Genomic DNA, 23,145 nt, shown 5'->3' with positions numbered 1-23,145 from the left:
AGCTCTTGCAAAATATTAAAGACATAAGAATACTTCCTTCTACCTTCTATGAAGCCAACATCACCCTGATAGCAAAAGCAGACATACAAAAAAAGAAAACTACAGACCAATATTTCTCCTGAATGTAGATGCTAACATACTGAAAAAAAATTCTAGCGAACAGCATATAACAGTATATTAAAAAGAATGTACATCAGGGCCAGGTGGTGGCACAACCCACTGAGCACACACACTGCAGTGCACACAAACTTGGGTTCAAGCCGATGGACCCCACCTGTAGGGAGAAAGTTTTGCGAGTAGTGAAGCAGTGTTGCAGGTCAGTCGGTCAATCTCTCTCTCTCTCTCCCTCCTCCCCTCCCTCCCTCCTTCCCTCTCTCTCTCATCAACCCATTCCCTCTTGATTTCTGGCTATCTCTATCCAATAAATAAAGATAATCAATAAAAAAAAATTCTTAGAAGACTGTACATCATAACCAAGTGGGGCTTATCCCAGGGATACAAGGATGGCTCAATATACATAAATCAATAAATGAGATTCACCATATCAGTAAAAGCAAGACCAAAACCCACATAGTTATCTCAATAGATGCAGAGAAAGCCTTTGACAAAATTCAACATCCCTTCAGCATCAAAACACTACAAAAAGTAGAAATAGATGGAAAATTCCTGAAGATAGTGGAGTTCATTTACAGCAAACCTATAGCCAACAACATATTCAATGATGAGAAACTGGAAGTCTTTCTACTTATCAGATACTAGACAGGGCTGCCCACTATCACCATTACTATACAACATAGTGTCAGAATTTCTTGCTATAGCAATCAGGCAGAAGAAAGGAATTAAAGAGATATAGATTGGAAGAGAAGTTAAACTCTCCCTATTTGCAGATGATATAATAATATACATATAAAAACCTTAAAAAATCTAGCAGGAAGCTCCTGGAAATTATTAAGCAATACAGTAAGGTATCAGACTTCAAAATTAATATACAAAAGTTATGCAAACACTAAGTCAGTAGTAGAAGAAATCCAGAAATTTGTCCCACTCACTATAACAGAAGAAAAAAAAAAAGTGGTCCGGGAAGTGATGCAATGGATAAAGCACTGGACCCTTAAGCATGAGGTCCTAAATTCAATCCCCGGCATAACATGTACCAGAGGAATGTCTGGTTCTTTTTCTCCTGCTATCTTTCTCATTTATAAATAAATAAAATCTGAAAGAAAGAAAGAAAAGAAAAGAAAAGAAAAGAAAAGAAAAGAGAAAAGAAAAGAAAGGAAAAGAAAAGAAAAGAAAAGAGAGAGAGAGGGGAAGGAAGGAAGGAAGGAAGGAAGGAAGGAAGGAAGGAAGGAAGGAAGGAAGGAAGGAAGGAAGGTGGTAGTGCAGCGGATTAAGCGCAGGTGGTGCAAAGCCCAAACCAGCATAAGGATCCCAGTTTGAGCCCCCGGGGCCCCACCTGCAGGAGAGTTGCTTCACAAGCAGTGAAGCAGGTCTGCAGGTGTCTATCTTTCTCTCACCCACTCTGTCTTCCTCTCTTCTCTCCATTTCTCTCTGTCCTATCCAACAACATCAATAACAACAACAATAACAATAATAAACAAGTGCAACAAAAGGGGATAAATAAATATTTTAAAAGATAAAATAATAAAATATCTAGGAATAAACATAACAAAAGAAATGACAATCTTTTATACTTAAAATTATGAGTCACTATTCAAGAAAACAGAAAAAGATACAAAGAAGAAGAAAGATATCCCATGTTCATGGATAAACATCATAAAAATGAGTAGTCTATCCAGGGCTACATACAAAGTTTATACAGTCCTCATCAAGGTTCCATCATTTTTTTTTTAAGAGAATAGAACAAAAGCTACAAACCAGCATCACCTGGAAGCACGAGTCACAACCCAATCTAAAATATGCATTTTGATAAAGTCTCCATTAACATTTGAAAAGCACAGTCTCAGAGACTCTGAGAGCTTTAGAATCAGAAAGAATTATGGAGATTTTAGATTGATAATTGAATCTTAAAAAAATGCAGAAATGACACAGAACTCTGGTGGTGGGAAAGATGTAGAATTACACCCATTATCTCATAATTTTGTAAATCAATATTAAGTCACTAGTAAATTTTAATTGTTATATTAATAAAAGAAAATAAATAAGTTTTAATGATCTAACTGGGGGAAACAATGTTTGCAAGACAATTTCTTATTTGACAGTGACAGGCATTTGTGTACTACACCCACTACCAACTGACATCTTTCTCTACCACTGGGTCCAAGGCCCCTTCCGACCTCCTATGCCTTTCCCTTTAAATTCCTTGGATTGGCTACAATAGACCATAGCTAGTGTAAGTTGCATACTGTATTTTTCCCTTTCTTTGTTAATACAGAATTTTTTTCAATGATTATTCTTTCAGTCCATTTAAGTCTGCTGAAGAGCTTCAGTAACAATAAAAGTATCTTTATTATTTTTAAGCCTATTATAAGTATGCTTTCTAGTTCCTTATTTAAAGTTCAATCTACATGTTCAAAACTAACATGTTCAAAAGAGAGACAGAATCTATGGTAAGCAGCAAGAGCACTCCTTCCAGGTCATCTCAGAATACAGTTGTTAACAACAGATTCACTAATCATAATCATAATCCAAATCTGTATCACTACATTAACCACAAGCTGAAACTCTGCCAGATACTCTAATGGGATCATGAGAACAATATATCATAGCTTTGGAAAAAGAGCAAATGTGAATTCTGACTCTGATATTTCCTAGAAATGTAATCATGGCAGCCCAAAATAGAATTGACATTATTTTTCTAATGGATCATTCCACCAATTTGTTCTAGGTCTCTTTCACAATGTTTTTCCTCAATTTTAAAAATGAGTTTGTTCCCTAGGCTTTTTCTTTTCGCTTATCATTGATATGGTTTCTTATATTTTAGAGTCATTTTCTAATTCAAAATAGATACTTATTTCAAAATTATAGCATACAAGATTACAAAGTATTTTTGGAATGCTATCACATTCAAAAGTCATAAAGAAAAAAAATAAATGAACTTATATCACATACTTGCTATGTTTGGAATTACCTGGAAAACAGGCCAAAGTCTGATGTCAGTACAGTGTTCCACAGATTAAAAAAAAAGTGGTGGGCAGGGGTAGATAGCATAATGGTTATGCAAAGAGACTCTCCAACCAGAGGCTCCAAAGTCCCAGGTTCGATCCCCTGCACCACCATATCAGAGCAAAGCAGTGCTCTGGTTAAAAAAAAAAAAAAAAAAAAAGTGGTGTTTTTGTTCTTGTTGCTTGTAGCAGAAAAAAGATCTCTTCTGTATTTTATCAACTAATTTGAAAGGCAGTACTAGTATGGTCCACCTTTAAATCATGTCCATGCAAAAATGCATAGTAATAAAAGCTAACAAAAAAACTCTGAACTCATCGCATAAGCATAAAACTCAACTGCCACAAACAATTACTTCTGGTTATTCATAGAAATGACAGTCACACAAAGGTTAAAGGGCATAACTAAAGGAACCATAAAATTAAAACCTATGAAACCTTAAAGAGATGAAAGACAACTATTAGATAGTTTCATTCATATGTAAAATCTAGAGCTGATACTCATAAACTTGCAAGAAAAATAATCCAGACAGGATAATATGAGAAATTTAATATTAGTAACAAGATACTAAAGTGGAAAGTAAAAGGAAATATTTTTAAAACTAACAAAAACATACTGACAAGAATATAGGTAGGGTAGGGGAGAGGCACAATGGTTATACAAATAGACTCAGGCCCAAGGTTCTGAGGTCCCAGGTTCAATCCCCGCACCACCATAAACCAGAGCTGAGCAGTGGTCCAGTAAAAATATAATAACTATAAAAACAAAATAAATAAATAAAAATATTTTTAAATATATATATATATGTTTGAATTTAAAACTTACTTCAAGAGCTCATAATTCTTCTCATTTAGTCTCACAGCATTTTCTCTCCAAAATTTTTCTGACTTGTGCACAGGACTCCACTCCAATCTTCCAGATTTAAGTTCTGAACTGTACTCATCAAATGAGCTACAGAATTTGTAAGGAATTCAAAGATTATTAAGATTCTGAATTATTCCTTCATGATAAACCTTCATGATAATGTAAATACAAAACGTGACCATTATTCTACATTAGCAAACTATCTAAAAACAATGTTCCGACTTTTTAAAAATGACTGTTTGTAAAATATGTGAAATTTATTCAGGTCACTATGGTCCAATACTCCTGTCAAATTGGAATGTTTAACATGAGATGATGAGAAAGCATTAGCCAACAGAATTCTTACCTTAATAACTAATACACGTGTACTTATTTAATTTACTTATTTATTTTTGCTTCCAGGTTTATCACTGGAGCTCAGTGTCTGCACTATGAATCCACTGCTCCTGGAGGCTATTTTTTTTTTTGCTTTTGTTGCCCCTTTTGTTTATCATTGTTGCTGTTATTATTGTTATTGCTATTGTTGTTGTTGTTGGATAGGACAGAGAGAAATCGAGAGAGGAGGTAAAGACAGAGGGGAAAGAGAAAGACACCTGCAGACCTGCTTCACCGCTTGTGAAGTGACCCCACTACAGGTGGGGTAGCCAGGGGCTCGAACCAGGATCCTTGAACTGGACCTTGCACTGTGTGCTTAACCCGCTGTGCTACCGTCCAGCCCCCCTGGTTTTTTTCCACGTGTATTTATACATGTGTAGTAAACCTAATATTTGTTATCAATAAAATATTTTGATAAGTTGTAGCATTTCTACCAGGATACTTAAAATGATGTGTATACTACATACTTAAGTACATTCATGAAAATTTATGCAACAATATACACTTTAACAGAGAAAATATTCTAATACTATTATATAAATATCAACTATCATAATTATAAAAGTAAACATACAATGATTTAAACAGTATTTTATAATACTGATTATTATTAACAATGTAGACATAAGTGAACTCATCTATTATAAATTAAAATTTTTTATCTTTGAACATGTGACAAACTACAATGTGTTTTTATTCAAGTATTTTTTTTAATTAATGTGATTATCCACTGTATAAACATAGTAGCACAACTTGCTTGAACTTTCTTTCAAGTAACAAATTAAAAGGTTTTTTTTTTTTATGATATAGAGAAAGACCTTACCACCACTCAGCTTTGGCATAAGTAGTATGAGAAATTAAATCATTTCATACATGTCAAGTTGAATTGAACTATACCTGCCAGTCCTCACGATAAAGGTTTTTTTTTTTAGCCATTTAAATATTTATTGGTAACTGAGTATAAGCAGGATTTACTATTTAAGTTGTTAAGGGTATCCTGCAGAATAAAGTAGTAATTTGCTTTAATGTAAAGTCAGTACATTAGAATTTATTTATTTATTTATTTATTTGTTTGCTGGGCAGATACAGAGAGAAATCAAGAGGGGTGAGGAAGTTAGAGAGAGAGCACTGCTTCCTCACTCGTGAAGTTTGCCCCCATAGATAGGGACCAAAGGCTTTTTATTTTATTTATTTTTTTCTTTTTATCTTGTTTTTTTTTATTGTTATTGTAGTTATTGTTGTTGTTATTGATGTCATCGTCATTGTTAGATAGGACAGAGAGAAATGGAGAGAGGAGGGGAAGAAGACAGAGGGGGAGAGAAAGACAGACACTTGCAAACCTGTTTCACTGCCTGTGAAGCGACTCCCCTGCAGGTGGGGAACCAGGGGCTCAAACCAGGATTCTTAAGCCAGCCCCTGCGCTTCGCGCCACATGCGTTTAACCCACTACTACCTCCCAACTCCCTAAAGGCTTGTTATTTTAATGACCAGGGTTATCACTGGGGCTCAATGTCTGCACTGGTAGCCATTTTCCTTTTTGTTTTTCTCTCTCCTTATTTTTTTCTCTCATTATTTTTATTATTTTAGAGGATAGATAAAAATTGAGAAGGGAGAGGGAAACAGAAAAGGAGAAACGGAGAAACCTAAAGACCTGCTTCACTGCTTGTGAGGCTTGGCCCCTGCAGGTGGGCAATGGTGGTAATGAGTTTGCTACTACAGACCCTCCTAAAACAAGCATTTTTTTTAACATGAAGATTCTAGAACCATATAGCAAAAACAACAAATTTCTTGCAACTGCATCCATCCTTCTGTTAACATTATATAAATCACAGTACTTTTCAAATTACTCAATTCAAGATGAAAAACTAAAGTAGTAATAGTGATCAGCAGGTCTTATAAAGTCAATTATTACTAATCTCTTGTAATTTTTACAGAACTTTTTAATTTTTTGTATTTTAACAAAAACTGATAAGCTTTGTAAAATGAAAACAGTTTGTAAAAACTGCAACCCTATTGCTGGCCTATTTATCATTAAAATTTATTCACATTTGAAATTTCAGAAAGACAAAATCATTTGCCTTTCGCCACAGAATGCCACTAAAAGCCACAGGTATGGGTAATTCCTCTCATAAACTGTTTAGACCTTAGAATTATTGGCTGTACTGAATTGACTGGTAAGTACATTTCTAGAAAAAATACTGCACAGAAGGTATTCACTAGATTCTTCAAATGTCAAGACTAGTCCTACATGTTTAGAATTTCTATTAATATTTTTCAAAAAAAGGTAAACATTTTTTTTTTAAAAATCAGTAAATTTGTTCCAAGTTTCATGTGAAGTTGTCAATTTACAGCAAAATCAATGCTGCTCCCAAATCTAATCTATCTACAAACAAAAAGCTCTTTCTAGAGAGCTCACTTGTACTTAAAGTTTAAAAGATATGGTTAATGAGAAAGGTCTTAAACATTAACAAGAAAGAACAAGGATATAAAACCCTACTTAAAAGTAGATGTGTATAAGAGAGAGTATGCACAAGTCAAATAACGCCAAATATATGGAGTCTGTGAGGTTAAAAAGAGTAACATACCTAAGGTCCTGAACACTCTCACCAAGTTTTTCCAAAAGAAATTTTATGTCTTCACTGATATCTTCATCATCATACTTCTGCTGTTCCAGATTCTCCAGCTGTTTCAGAACTTTGCACTGAATCATAGCCAAAGCATACTCTTGGCGAGTTTCTCTTTCAGTTGATTTTTCTAAGAAATTCTGATTTAGACAAAGACATAGTGAGAAATTTACTTATTGCATGATAATTTCAGACAAGTGTACTTTTTTCCTTTTACTCTCTCTCCTCCTACTACTTGCAGATTAGTGATCACATTAAAGTGTTCAAAGTGAATGATCATGTAAAAAGTCTTTCCTGTTTTGTTTTGATTTTTCCCCTCTTGAGTGTCTGGTCCCTTTCAGAAGAATATTTTTTAATTTATGCCTACTTTTAGTTATTGATCCAGGAAAACCTTAAAATACAGAACACATTTACTATCAAATCTATTACCACTCTTTCCAGGGCACAAAACAGGGAATTTCTCCATTCACTGGCAACCTCTAGAGAACATTAGGACATGAAGAAAGTTTCTTCAAATATCTTTTCAGTGAGCTATAACGACAGCATAATAATTACGCAAAAGACATTCATGTCTGAGGTTCTGAGTTCCCAGGTTCAATCCCTAGCACCACCACAAGCCAGAACTGAGCAATGTTCTGGTCTCTCTGTATCCCCCTCTCATTAAATAAATAAAAGAATACAAAGGAATAAATATTTTTCTAAATATTTCTTCAATTTCCTATCAGTCATCTTTATACACTCAATCCACCTGTAAGGGAACTCCCATAAGACAATCATCTAATTTATCGACAGAAACTATAAAGGGTAGGAAGAACTTGCAGGACATATTCAAAGGTTTTCATGGAGAAGACCATCCCCCAAGAACATTCTATCCAGCTAGCTTAACAATTAGGGTTGAAGGAGCAATGAAAAGATTTTCAGACAAGCAACCATGAAAGGAATTCACTTCAATCAAATCAATCCTGCTATAAGAAATACTAAGGCAGATTTTATAAAAGGAAAATATTGAATGTTCCCTCATATGGAAAAATAAAGAAACTAAGCAAGGTTAAAAACAAATCACTAGTCATGAACTACAATGGTTAGGAGTGGGATCCATTAGATTTTAGTGGAGGGATATTGGTGCCTTGAAGAAGGGCAAAACATGTGACATATTGAAGAGATGGAAATTATACATGCGAAAGACTTCTGGAGGCACGGCCAAGGATCATCAGCTGCCACATGTCACTGCCCTGATTAATAAGTTAAAGCAAAGAAAAATCACTTAAGATTCATCAAATTATAACTGAAATTTTTTTTCTGTCCTTCAATTTTATTTGATAAGACAGTGAGAAACTGAAAGGGTACAGGGAAATAGAAAGGAAAACAAGGAAGGAAGGGAGGGAGGGAGGAAGGAAGGGAGGAAGGAAGGGAGGGAGGGAGGGAGGAAGGGAGGAAGGAAGGGAGGAAGGAAGGGAGGGAGGGAGGAAGGGAGGGAAGATAACAGACACATGTCTGCTTCACTGCTTGTGAATCTTCTTCCTTGCAGGTGGAAAATAGGGGCTCAAAACAAAGATTCATGTGCATGGTAATGTGTGCACTCAACCAGGTGCACACCAGTCCCTTGTACCAGGCATTTCTTGAGAAACTCACTCAATCACAGGTGGCTATGGTCAGTGAATGGGAAAAAAGAGTGGAGGTGATGAGGGAGAGATTCAAAAGACTTAAGCTATTTTGGGGGGTAGCTGGTACTATCTTGGTGACTAGGCAAAGAAGAAGACTGTCTGCAATAGAATGGCAGGGGATTTCTGGGAATTTAACTGTGAACTGGGGGGTAGGGGGATAACAGGATATTGAATTTCCCACAGGGACTTGCAGGTATTTAAGGAAAAAAAAAACTGACCAAGAACTAAAGCCCTGTGGTCTGCTCAGTCCCCAGTAATTATTTAGGAAAATGAATTCCAGCCAATTTCTAGAAGTATGGGCATGGAGTAGCAGCTACAAGTCACTCCCCAGATCAACTAGTTATAGCAGTGAAAAAAAAAATCACCTGGAAACTCATCAAATTACAACAGGGACTTCTTAAGCAACTCACCTAGCCACAGAGGGTAGAAGCATGGCACTGAGATCCCACAATGACATCAAAGACACTAAACCAGACTGGAAACACATGACAGCATCTCCCCCACACACTCTTCCACCATGTTATATAAACAGGGAAATCCGATATTATAGCCATAGCAACACCTGCAGCCTCAGCAACAAAACCACCTCAGATATGCAAGCTTTGAAATACAAAAGATGCAGCTATGTCAAGATGTACAGAAGAAGATAAGATGTATATATACCTGGGGGAAATGTCAAAAGTAGAAAAACCTCATTATGAAGGCAAATCAAGAATGTAAACCTAAAATGCATAAAGTTACTCAAGAATTGAGCAATCATTTCACCAAAGTGTTTAAAAAAAAAAATACAGAAGAAAACCTCCAAATAGAACTAGATGTAAAGTTGGGGGAAAAAAATAAAGGTCTGAGTTCCCACTCCCCATCCACAGAGGATACACTACAAGCAGTGAAGCAGGTCTGCAGGTGTCTTTCTCTCTCCCTCTCTGCCCCTCCTTCCTAAATTTTTTTTTCTGTTCTAGCAAATAAAAATAAAAAGAAGAAAAAACGGCTATCAAAAACAATGGATTTGTAATGCTGTCACCTCAGTGATAACCCTGATGGAAATTTTAAAAAAAAACTTCAAATACATAAAAAGAACAAATCCAATGCAGGGTGTGAAAGACACTTTGAATACAGTTCAGGCTCAGATGAAAAGTAAGAAATAGATGAAATCATGCTGAGGCAAGAATATCATGGATAGAAGATGCAACCACCACACTGTGAATTTAAAGTTATTAGAGAGAAATGATTTAGGAAAAATGAAGTACTTCAATCTGAAACAGACTGAGACTCCATCAGAAAGATAAATGTGAGAGTTATTGGGAACCTGAGGAAGAAGAGGAGAGAATAGTACAGGTCACAGTCAAAGAAAAAAAAATTCCATATCTGGGCAATGGTCAAAACATAAGATATCCAGGAAGATGAACAACACTAAAGTTCCTAAATACAATAAGGCCCACACCAAGCCACAGCATAGGCAGACTCTCAAAAGCAAAAACAAGGGGAAAAAATATTGCAGGCTGCTAGAGAAAGAAAGAATCTGTTATACATAGGCAGAATCAACAGGCTCTCATGACATTTCTCATAATAAACCCTGAAGGCGAAGGAGTGGAACGACTTATTCAAGGTATTAAAAGATAAGACTTATCAGCCACAAATACCCTATCTGGCCAAATTATCCATCAAGTGTGTGAGAGAGAAGTAAAGATCTTTTAAAACATAAAGAAACTGAAGGAATTTACTACCAGTTCTTCCTTGCAAAAATTACTGAAAGGAGTCCCCCATGAAAAGGAGCAAAGGAGTCCCAACTCTTAATGAGGTGATAAGTGGTAGAACAGAACCAGTAATACAAACACAGCAACAGGAAAAATCATAAACAAAGGAAAGAGGAGGGAGAGTGGACAGAATGATACAATCAAATGTTGGTAAAGCAGGGTCAACTTTAAAGTAGTTCAACAACTTGTCAAAGAAATTGTGGGGAACTATTTGATGAACAAAATCAAATGGACTTATAATGCCTTAGTAATGGCTAAATTTTAATTCAGCTGTGTACATAGAAGTTGCGGATGTCTAAAAATGTTCTAACCTTCAATTTTATTGACTATACTATCCGAAATTTAGAACCAGAGAGTTCAGGCCAGGGAAATAGTTGTAAACCATTATTAAATCACTAATAAAAAATTGCAGTAAAAAATAGTGAAAGAGGGGGCCGGGTAGTGGCATATCTGGTTGAGCGCACATGTTACAGTGTGCAAGGACCTGGGTTCAAGCCCCCGGTCCCCACCTACAGGGGAAAAGCTTCACAAGTGGTGAAGCAGGGCTACAGGTGTCTCTCTGTCTTGCTCCCTCTCTATTACTCCCTCCCCTCTCAATTTCTGACTCTCTCTATCCAAATAAATAAAGATAATTTTTTTAAAAAATAGAAAGAACCTATTGTAAAATCATGAAAACTAAGGCAATGCAAAAATTTTATTCAATAAATTACATATGTATTATTCTTAGTATTGAACATACTAAGTGAGGTATTAGGAGCATAAGTCATTCTGCCAGAGCTGGGGTTCCTGCTCGTCTACTTTCTAGCAAATTATTTACTCTTCCCAGGCCTGATGCTCCATCACATGGAGTTCCTGGGAGATCAAATGCCCAATACAATTAAAACAACCAAAACAGTGCCTGGCAGGAACAGTTCTTAATAAGCATTGGATACTATTATTATTAACCTCAAACATAGAGAAAAAAATTCCTGCACGTCAAATTTTAAGATGTAGAAGGTGGCAAATGCTATAAATAATCAATTTATAAGAGAAATATAAATATAAATGGCTGGTAAAAATATTAGAAGATGCTCAGTTGCACAAATTTAAAACAATGATTTCATTCACACCCAGTTTCTGGTAAAATTTTTTAAAAAGATCATTTAAATGCAAGTGAAAGAACTAAAAATAAGCACTCCCAATACAAAGGGAACAAGCATGCAAATCTTCACATTTTTGAAAGATGACTGGATAATATCAAGACTTGTGACTTAACAAATCCATCTCTAGAACTATACTGAACAGACACATTCATCACAGTGGGCAAACACATGTAGGAGAAACTGGAAGCACCTTACATTCCTGTCAACAGGACACTGGTTATAGCATTACAGTAGAAAACACCCATTAAAAGAATACTGATGGGGCCAGGTGGTGGCGCACCTGATTGAGCACACATGTTACAGTGCACAAGAACCCAGGTTCGAGCCCCCAGTCCCCATCTGCAGGGGGAGTGCTTTCCAAGTGGTGAAGCAGTGTTGTAGGTATCTCTCTTTGTCTCCCTATTGTCCCCTTCCCTCTCAATTTCTGACTGTCTCTATCCAGTAAATAAAGATAAAAAAATTTTAATTAAAAGAATACTGATGATAAACACCTATCATAAAAAGACATATTATTGTATATCATTAAGAATAAAGTTATAAAACAGTATTTATTGGAACCAGGTGGTAGCACATTTGATCAAGCAAACATCATACAATGCACAAGGACCCCAGTTCAAAGCTACAGTCCCCACTTGCAGGGAGAATCACAAGCTGTGAAGCAGTGCTGCAGGTGTCTCTCTCTCTCTCTCTCTCTCTCTCCTTCCTCCTTTCCTCAATTTCTCTCCTTTTCTATCCAAAATTAATTCATTGAAAAAAAATTACAAGGGGCCAGGTGGTGGGAGTCCTGGTTAAGCGCACACATTACGGTGCCTAAAGACCCCGGCTCATGCTTGCAGAGGGAAAACTTCTTGAGAGGTGAAGCAGGGCTGCAGGAGTCTGTCTCTTTCCCTCTCTATCCCCACCTCCCTTCACAATTTCTCTCTGGCTCTATCCAATAATAAATAAAGATTTTAAAATGAGAGTCTTGATTTAAAAAAGTTATAAAAATAATAGTAAATGGCATTTATATGCTTTTCTTGTATGTGGGAGCTTCTTTCTGCCCTGATCCAGCTTTCTAGTCCTATTCTCAACTCTGGCACTATCTTCCCAAACAGCACTCTTAGCCCACCTGCATGTTAGCTATTGGGATCAGGCACAAATTAGTGAAATCATGGGTCCCTTGAAATATACCTAAAATAGACTGCCTAGCTTCTTCCAACATGATGACCCCAAATTCCATCTGCTATATTCTTACCTTTAGGTTCCTGATTATTAAACAATTTGTTCTGCTTTACACCTTAATATTTTCAGCCACCAAGTTGCAGATGCTACTGTGACGCCAACCTGACATCCCTGGGCAGATAACCCCACCAATGTGTCCAGGAACCCCACCACCTCCCCAGAGCCCTACCCCTCTAGGGAAAGATAGAAACAGGTTGGGAGTATGGATCAGATCGGATCTGTCAACGGAGAAGCAATTACAGAAGCCAGGCCTTCCACCCTCTGCTTCCCATAAAGACTTTTGGTCCATACTCCCAGAGGGATAAAGAATAGGAACACTTCTAATGGGAGGGAGGGAGGGGATATGGAACTCTGGTGGTAGGAATTGAATTGTATGGAATTGTACCTCTCTTATACCACAATCTTGTCAATCACTATTTAATCACTAATGAAAAAGAAATATATATTAAGTAATAATTTTCATCTTTAAATGCAAAACAAAATTACACACCTACTTATACAGTTAATCTCTATGTTCTTAGCAAAAGTCTGCATCATAGCTGCATTACTCTTTGTTAAATCAGTAGCTGCCATTAAAGAAAGCATAAGGGAGTCAGGCGGTGGCGCAGTGGGTTAAGCGCACGTGGCGCAAAGCGCAGGGACCGGCATAAGGATCCCGGTTCGAGCCCCTGGCTCCCCACCTGCAGGGGAGTTGCTTCACGGGTGGTGAAGCAGGTCTACAGGTGTCTTTCTTTCTCCCCTCTCTCTCTCTGTCTTCCCCTCCTCTCTCCATTTCTCTCTGTCCTATCCAACAACAAAGCAACATCAACAATGGCAATAATAACCGCAACGAGGCTGCAACAACTAGGGCAACAAAAAGGGGAAAAAATGGCCTCCAGGAGCGGTGGATTCATGGTGCAGGCACCGAGCCCAGCAATAACCCTGGAAGAAAAAAAAAAAAAAAAAAAAAAGAAAGCATAAGAACAAATTACTGTTGAAAGCACAAGAGCCTGAAGTCAACTTGGATTTGCATGTCTATTGCCTTCCACAAGTAGGCTCTCTCTCCCTCTACGCCTCTGTGTCTTCATTTATAAGATGAGAAGGCCAGCACTAAAGTTACATACTAACAATAACAGCAAATACCATGTTTTCGAACTGTAGTGAGCAATAAATGAATTAACAGATAGGCCTGAACACTGAAAGACACAAGATAAGCATTATAGGAGATATGCCCACTATTATTATTCAAAGACAGATCTTTACAAGTACTAGAGCCCACCTAGTAATACTTAAAACCATTTTAAAACTAATAAAGTCAGCAATTATTACAGCAAATACACTGACTCTAAGTAAGCCTAGCAAAGTTTCATTCCTATATTGCCTGGCAGTCAGATGATCTAGGATTCAGAGTCTTGCTTGGTTCTCCCTCTTGTCATCAATTTCCTCATCTGCTCAAGGGAGGGGGCTGATTTAGCTAACCATCAAAATCCTAGTATCCAATAAAATACCTTTTATTGTTCAAAACTACTACAGATCTTTGTAGCTGCTTCAAAATGCAAACCCCATTATTAAGTTGAGGGACTTGAGAGAAAAACCTCATTAACAGTGTTTGGGATACATCTTGACAACAACAAAAGAACTTTCTCTATTTTATCATAATACAATTTAATCTCCTAGCTAACAGTCTACAGCACATACATTTTATCCACTGAAATTTTTTTGGTTTTTTTTATCTTTATTTATTTGATAGAGACAGCCAGATATTGAGAGGAAGGGGGAGACAGAGAGGAAGAGACAGAGAGACACCTGTAGCACTGCTTCACCACTTGTGGAGCTTTCCCCCTGCAGGTGGGGACCGGGGGCTTGAACCCAGGTCCTTGTGCACTGTAACATGTGTGCTCAACCAGGTGTGCCACTACCCAGCCCCTCCACTGAAATTGTTTTTTCTCACTTATCCTACCCCCTACCCCCATGACTAAATACAGATCAGTGATATCTCACTCCAAGTTTACCAAGACTATAGCTGTACATCTATATGGTGAACTAGCCACTTTCCCCCACATACTAAAAGCCCTTAGATATGCTCTGCACCTCAGTCTCAAACACACACCATTAAAAAAATGACCACAAAACACTTACACGGAATGCTGCAAGAATGATTCTTGTCACTTTCTCTTTGACAGATTCTTGAAGGATATCAGAGAGAACAGGAATGATGTTATAGCGCCTCAGGTGTTCACACATTTGAGGACTGAACGCCAGGAGCCATATCGAAAAAATCATTTGATACTGGAGTTGAAAGCCACACTTGTTACTCAAAACGCCCATTATGCTGCAAAGGAACAAACATTTAGAAAACACGCCTAAGACTTTGAATTACAGGCTCAATCACCAAAGCCACCATAAGTCAGAGTTGAGAGGTGCTTTGGTAAAATAAATAAATAACAATAAGAACGTAAAATTTAAGTGCCATAAAGATTATGTCAAGCTCAAGGCCAGTCAGTATGCTATTGCAAAAACCCGAGACAAAAGAGGTTTTAATGGAAGGCATGGACAGCAATAATGAACACTGCAGAGAAGTTTGGAAACTTAAAAGTTATCTACAATAAGTGTGAGTCTACGAGATATATGGACAAGTTATCAATATTTAAATATTAATCCTAATAAAGCAAAATGAAGCTCCTGTTAACTAGAATAATGAAGAGTTTCCCTTAGGGGGTTAAGTGTCCCAACTCTGAATACTATGGAGCATGGAAAGCATAGTTAAAAGAATAAAATTAAATTAATTTTTAGTTACCATATACTGGACCCATTTATAGACCTGAGAGATACTACAGGATCACAGTGACCTTATGTTACCTATATCTTGAAGAATCACACTATTTTACCATCTTAAGTATTAATTCATCATTATTCAGTCACTAAGCCACATGTTAAAAAGTAAAAGTTTAAGAAAATTGGGTGAATGATGAGATCACCTATAAAGAAATGAGTGAAACAAATAACTGTTCTTATTTTAATAAATGGTTATTCTTGTATCCTAAAATACCAAAACATTTTTCAAGAAGGTAAAAATACTGAAAACATTATTTTTGCAGTGTGTATTTAGGCTTCTGTACAGAAAAGAAATAACATCATAGTTCTGTAGCTGTTATCCCTTGGAAAGATTTGCTTGCAGGGCCACATGATAGCACACCAGGATGGTTTGTCACACTTGTTCCATGGGTTCAAGCCCCTAACACCATATGGGAGGTGCTATGGCAGCAAAATAAAAAAGCTTCAATGAAGCTATCTTTAGCTGAGTAAGATAGTGGTCAAGGGTGAGGGAGATAGCATAATGGTTATGCAAACAGACTCACAAGGGTCAGGCAGTGGCATACCTGATGAAGTGCACATAACACCAATAGCAAAGACCCAGATGAGAGCCCCGACTCCCCACCTGCAGGGGAGATGCTTCACAAGTGGTAAAGCAGGTCTGCAGGTGTCTCTTTTTCTCTTTCCCTCTCTACTTCCCCATCCCCTCTCAATTTCTCTCTGCCCTATCAAATAAAACAATGAAAAAAAAAAAAGGAAAAAATGGCTGCCAGGAGCAGTAGATTCATAGTGCTGGCCCCAGCGACTGGAGGCAAAAAAATAAAAAACAGACTTTCATGCCAAGGCTCCCAGGTCACAGGTTCAATTCCTATACTACCATAAGCCAGAGCTGAGCAGTGCTCTGGTAAAAAAAATAAAAAAAAAAGGAAGGCAGGAAGGAAGGGAGGAAGGGAGGGAGGGAGGGAGGGAGGGAGGAAGGGAGGAAGGAAGGAAGGAAGGAAGGGAGGAAGGAAGGAGTCGAGAAACAATGAAATTTTACATTACAAAGGCCTAGTTCCAAAAAAGATAGAAAAGAAGAAGGGGAGGGTAGAAGGAAGTGAAGGAGGGGGTAAGACTTGCTTGCAAGTTGGGCCCTAGCTAGTTCCTGGAAATCTGACTGGTAACATAATTCCTTTCACTAATACAAAACTTTTCCTTAATGTTAAGGGTCGTTTATAGTGCAAAACTGTTAGTACAAGCAATATGCTCACATTTAGCGTAGACACCCGCTTTCCTTGTGAAAGTATAGAATTTTGCTGCATGCAAGGCAGAGGATACACATCCATTAAAAACTGTGGGTGCCAGGCGCCAGGTGGTAGTGGAGCAAGTTACGCTCACATGGCAGGAAGTGCAAGGAGAGGCTTAAGGATCCCAGTTCCAGCCCCTGGCTCCCAACCTGCAGGGGAGATTGCTTTACAAGAGGTGAAACTGATCTGCAGATGTCTTTTTCTGCCCCCTGTCTTGCCCTCCTCCCTCAATTTCTCTGTCCTATTTAACAACAATGACAGCAATAATAACAATAATAATAACAACAACAGCAACGATAAACCACAAGGGCAACAAAAGGGAAAAAGATCGCCTCCAAGAGCAGTGAATTCACAGTGCAGGCACTGAGCCCCAACAATAACCCTGGGGACAAAAAAAAATGTGGGTGTCAAGAATCAAATAGGTTTCTTGGGCAGAAACACTGCACAAATGTTACATTTTCCTCAAGGGAAAGAGTGAAGAGGAAGTTTCATAAGAAAACCTCCAGACTCAGCTTGTATCACAGTTTTTAGGGAGCAGCTGTATATTCCTGCACTGTCTCTTGTTATAAATCTCAACTATAAGAACAACTGAGTCAAGAAGATGACACAGTGGACAAAGCATTGGACTACCAAGCATGAGGTCCCAAGTTCAATCCATGGCAACTAGAGTGATGTCTGGTTCTTTTTCTCTCTCCTCCTATCTTTCTCATTAATAAATTAATAAAAATCTCTCATAGAGAAAGAAGAAGGAAGAAAAGGAGGAGAAAATCCTGAGTCTGAAAATCCAAAACTTTACATTTTCCATCCATAATGGCTATTATCTAAGGAAAGTGTTTCACCATTTTCAGATGACTCAGAAGATAAAAGCTATAGGACAAAACAGCAATCTATTCTCTAACAACAGTGAAATTGGTCAGATAAGTAAGATTTCAAATGGCTGAGTCTTCAGCCCTCTATTATTGTAAATACACTTTCTCGAACTCCACAAATCAATAAGTGAACAACATATCTCTAAGGACAAGAAGGAAATACATGCTCACCTAATTCAACATGAAAGATTTTAACACAATAGTTTACAGTAAGAACCTACACCATTCCATTTTGCTAAAAAGATCTATGATGGATTTATCTATTGTAATATCTGTGTACTAAAATTTACTTACTACAAAAAAGGTTTGCTATATATGTTCCTGTTAAATTTCTAATATCTCTGTCTCTCTGTCTCTCTCTCTGTCTCTGTCTCTCTCTCTCTCCTTAATGTGGTGCTTGCAAAGAACCCAGGACCTCACAAATGTATATGATAACACTGAGTGTGATCTCTGGCCCAATTTTTATTCTATATTTTGAGAAGGGAAGATGGGAAGGGGAAGTGAGAGAAAGAAAGGCATCAAAGCACTACTCCACCATCCATGGAATTCTCTTGGTACTGTCTATCTCCTGTAGAGCCAGTGATCAAACACATGGTCTCACCTCTTACCCTCTAAGTCATCTCCTGGGTCTCTGTCTCTTTATTCTTAATTATATTAATTACTCATAAAATGAACAGAAATTATAATACTGTTTTTTCTGATAAAATGACAGTTGAATATAAATCGAAGCATTCCATACTAATATAAGATTATTACTTTACTGAGTCAGTGATTATTTAAGAGTTCATAACAATTCAAATGTAATTCACTTGCTGAAGTAGTTCACCTGAGAAATTATATGCAGGGGGCTAGGAGGTGGTGCACCAAGTAGAGTGAACATGGTAAAGTACTCAAGGACCCAGGTTCAAGCCCCTTGTTCCCCATTTGTATGGGGAAAGCCTCACAAGTGGTGAAGCAATGCTGTAAGTGTCTTTCACTCTCTCTCTCCACCTCCCCCTTCCCTCTCTATCCAACAAATAGTATTTTTAAGTGGATTAGTTACATAGCGTTACAGAAAATGGTTTATATTCATTCTTTCCAACTGATTTTCTTTTTGCCTTTACCACAAAACACTGATAACTACTTTCCCATCCTGAGTATTAAAAATGTGTTCTTCAAGCATTATATGTCTAGGAGTCCTTAACCTTTTGTAATTGCTCTGATTAAGCAAGGGGAAGGAGAAACACTCAGTCTGGTAGCTAATGATTTCTATGAAGGTTAGCACAACCCATCATTAAATAGACATTTATAAAAAAAAAACTTGATTTAGATGATTAAATATATTAATTTCTTTGCAAATGTCAAGGATAAATACTTTAGATGTTCCTCTGCTTTAAAAGGAAAAGGGCACTCACCAGTTTACCCCATCTGCTTCCACCCAGGCAAAGCGGTACTCATTGACCCGAAGCATCAGCTGCAGACACCCAGCAACGCACTGTACATACTGAGAGCTCTACAGAAGAAGGACAAGGTTTTAAAAGTAGAACATACTCAAAATCAAGGCATCTTACATTATGAAAAGTCTAGGGTTTTTTTCCACTAGAAGTTCTTATCAGGCCACACAAATTATCTAATATTTTATTTATTGTTCAAGAAAGAGAGAGCGAAACCAAAGCACTCATCAGCTCTGGCTTATAGTGAGGATGAGGACTGAACATGGGATCTCAGAGCCTCAGATGTCAATGTTTTTGGCATAACTGTTATGCTGTCTCCCCAGCTCTTTTTCCTCAAAAGTCAAACCTCATTTTTTGTCTCTCTCTCTACCTATTTAGAAATTGATTTTACTCTGTCCAATTAAGTCAACACTGTTCAAGATAATTTACCACACATAGCTAAAGAAATGAAGGAATAGAGTATTGAGAATTATATTTTTCATATAGCTGGATAAATAACACATTACCTTTCAGTACCTCATTTCATTCTGCAAAGAGGCACTATTTAGAGATGATATAGGTCCTCATAACTACAAATATCAAAGAACAATAATAAAATTTAAAAGAACCGAAAGCTTTAAGACACGCATCTATCTGAAGGATACTGGGAAAGTTACTGACTTTCTCAATACTCAATTCCTTCCTCATTAATGTGGATACACCCCAAATACTCCCAAACATAAACTGTTAGATTAATTAGAAGGAATCCACTTAACATACAGCTAGTCAATTCACTGATATTCAACAAATTTTAAAAAACTATACCATAGTATACTTTAACAAGACTGTCAGTGAAATTTAAAAACTATTATTTCAATGGTCCAGTCTTAGAGAAATTGTGATTAAATCTGAAACTTGAAAAAATTCCCTGAAATTGCAAGATTCTTTATTTTATCATAGTTAGTAGCAATGGTTGGCCTGGGTTCTTCTCTAAGTATTTCCAATGAGCCCTACATCTATAACAAAAGGAAAAGCAAGAGGAAATTCAGTCTAAACAAAGGACAGTGTGACAAGAACAATGGGTGTTAGAGACATTTACAAAAGTCATTATATAGATAATGCTACTAAGTTCTGTTACAATCTAAACAAAGTTAATGAAACCTAGCACTTCAAAGACATTCCAGACATTCAAATACAAAACACAATGATGTTAGAATCTTTGATAAAATACTCAAACATTAACAAGAAAAAGGTTATTATAGAGTTTACCTAGAAAGGAATGAATATAGCTGCCCAAAAGCAGCAGGAACTAATGGACAAAAAATAATGAATGTTCAGCATTAAAATAATGTTCTATAGTAGGGAGGAAAAATGTGCTTTTTCAACTAAGTGAGCAGGCAGTAATCTGATGTAAAGGAGGAATTCTATCATCTTTGTTTAGGGAAACAGTCTAAGTTTTCATATGGAATAATAAAAAGGTGATCTAGAGTACTCTCTGCTCTCACATTTCTCATCAATTTCTTCTCAACACACACAAACATTAAAAAAAAACCATTTTTGCAAGTTTTTTCTCTGACCATCTATCATGCAATGTTGAAACACAAGACACATTTTAAGTATGTACCCTCTGTTAGTTACAGCCTCAGGATTCACATTATAAATAACTTAGAAAAGATGACCATTCCAAAATTGTACTCTCCTACTGAGGTAGTCCACATGCAATTCCAGAAGTTACTCTTTAAACATACAGTACAGGTAACACTGGTAAATGACTGAATTTTTCATTGCATCTAAGTAAGTAGGTTGCATTCAACTTTGTCTTTCACATACAATATTAGTTTCACGTGTAAAATTCCTCAGTGATTTCTATAATGAAAATAATCACCCTTTGACCAAACAAAACTATCACCATGATTAATCTTAATGCAAAAATAATGCAGTACTGCTGAACTATAAGCAATTCTAGACTATTCTCTCTGCCATTCCCCTAAAGCAGTTCTCATGCCATGGTCCTTGTGTACTTCTCTCTTCCCTCACCCTTAGTATTAAAAAAAAAAAAAAAAGGCCACTAGTTAGCTCATTACCAACACGTCCCCTCTCACTGAACATTTACATTTTTACCTCTCTCATCTGTAGATGGGTGGCCTTCTCCTCGTCCAGGAACCACAGCCCCAGCAGGGTTTCTATCCCATTCCTCCCAGAGTGCCCCATCCATCTATCACCCCCCTCTCCTGTGACTTCCTTCAGTCTCATAGTTTTCCTCTCCTCAGTGTTTGAATATAATCAATCCTATCTCATATTAAACTTTCCTTAAGCCTACCAATCTCTGAATCTTTCTCCACCCAGCATATAAAAATAAATTTTAAAGGGCTGTGGATTAAGCACACATGGCACAAAGCCCAAGGACTGGCTTTAGGATCCTGGTTCAAGCCCCAGGCTCACCACCTGCAGGGTGGTTGCTTCACAAGAGGTGAAGCAGATCCGCTGGTGTCTATCTTTCTCTCCCCCTCTGTCTTCCCATCCTCCCTCAATTTCTCTCTATCCTATCCAAAAACAACAACAGCAAATAACAACAACAATAATTATAACAACAACAATAAAGCAACAAGGGCAACAAAAGGGAAAAAACAGCCTCCAGAAGCAGTAGATTCATAGTGCAGACACCGAGCCCCAGCAATAACCCTGGAGGAAATAAATAAATAAATAAATTTTAAAAAGCTCACCCAATCTTATTTCTATTTTATCACTCCACTAACAGAAAGTGCTAGAATCACCTGTGACTTTCAACTGCCAGTTGCAATAGTTAGTTACGTTGAGAACCAGATCTCTCCAATCACTTACTAGAACCACCTGAAAACCAGACCACCCCAACTAGTTAGTGGAAATTTTTCATCCATCCTCCATCCTATATAGATTGGTTCACTTGCTGCAAGTCTTGTATCAAGTATTAACTCATCTGGCATGTAGGAAAGATAGTATAGCATAATGGTTAAGAAGAAAGACACCCATAATGTGTATGGGAAAAAAGATTCTTCATGCCTGAGGCTCCAACATCCCAGGTTCAATCCCTAGCACCACCAAAATCTATAGCTAAGTAGTACACTCTAGGGAAGGAAAAAAAAAAAAAAAGGCCCTGGAGCAAGGCCCTGGAGTGTACATAACAATCAGCCCCAAAAGGCAAAAAAAAAAAAGTATTTCTTTAATCTCAACACATAAGTACAGTCCATAGTAAATAAAAGCACTCTAAGAAGTGTTTCTTTGCTAAATGAGCAACAGAATACTCATTCTACTGGATCATTATTTTTCCTATTTTGTCATTTGAACTTAGAAGGAAAAAAATAAGATTTTATGTCTAAGTAAAGTGATTTTTGTTTTTGTCTAGGAAGATAATGTTATTTTTAAGACAAAGTACGTAAGACTCCAAATTTTTTATTATCAATTCCCATAAGCTGACTCCAATGACAATATAGTAATATACAACTATTTTCCATACAAATTAATTGTAAATACTAAGTTTGCTAAGTATAGTTCTTTTTGTTAAAATGTCCTACTCTACTAGCAGGCATTATGATATGCGAAAAGCATTCTTGAAATAGGTAAACTGCTGAAAGAAAATCTGCAATCTTACAAGATTTCAAAGACAAACAGGACAAGAGTAAAAAAGCAGAGAAATGTTTTATCTTACAAATCAATATCAAAAACCACCAAACTGATAAGGTCATATTTGAGGTGATCCAATAATGTTCTTTACAAACAACTGTCACAAGAAAGAATCAAATAGGTTAAGTATATCTCTGTGCCTTCCCTTCAAACTATACCACAGTTTCACCTCTCCCAGGTGACCCTTCCATGAATCCTCCTGATTCCTGTCTCAGAACTCTCAAAGATAGGAGCCTATATGATTAGCTGGGTATCAATTATATTTTAAAAATCAAAGGAATGAATGACAACTAATATAGAACATTATTGGGATTTGTATACATGACCTCTAATGGCCTGAATTTTACAGAAAATGCTTTAT

At 37.0% G+C, this 23,145-nt stretch overlaps 1 protein-coding gene across 8 annotated transcripts in view; it reads right to left on the bottom strand.

Moving 5' to 3' along the window:
• Positions 1-23,145, bottom strand: part of ATP6V1H (ATPase H+ transporting V1 subunit H) — a 95,865-nt gene that overhangs the window by 37,426 nt on the left and 35,294 nt on the right. For all 8 annotated transcript variants that reach the window (XM_060198391.1, XM_060198409.1, XM_060198380.1 and 5 more), the window contains 4 exons: positions 19,107-19,204; positions 14,883-15,075; positions 6,945-7,123; positions 3,946-4,071 (listed from right to left, as the gene is read on the bottom strand). In XM_060198391.1, the coding sequence (XP_060054374.1) occupies positions 3,946-4,071; positions 6,945-7,123; positions 14,883-15,075; positions 19,107-19,204 (596 nt within the window). The remainder of the gene's footprint in view (positions 1-3,945; positions 4,072-6,944; positions 7,124-14,882; positions 15,076-19,106; positions 19,205-23,145) is intronic.

This window comes from Erinaceus europaeus, chromosome 1 (genome assembly GCF_950295315.1).
Source record: "Erinaceus europaeus chromosome 1, mEriEur2.1, whole genome shotgun sequence".
NCBI classification, from domain to species: Eukaryota; Metazoa; Chordata; class Mammalia; order Eulipotyphla; family Erinaceidae; genus Erinaceus; species Erinaceus europaeus.
The sequence above is the reverse complement of the archived record's forward strand: the minus strand, read 5'-3'. Positions and strand labels throughout refer to the sequence as shown.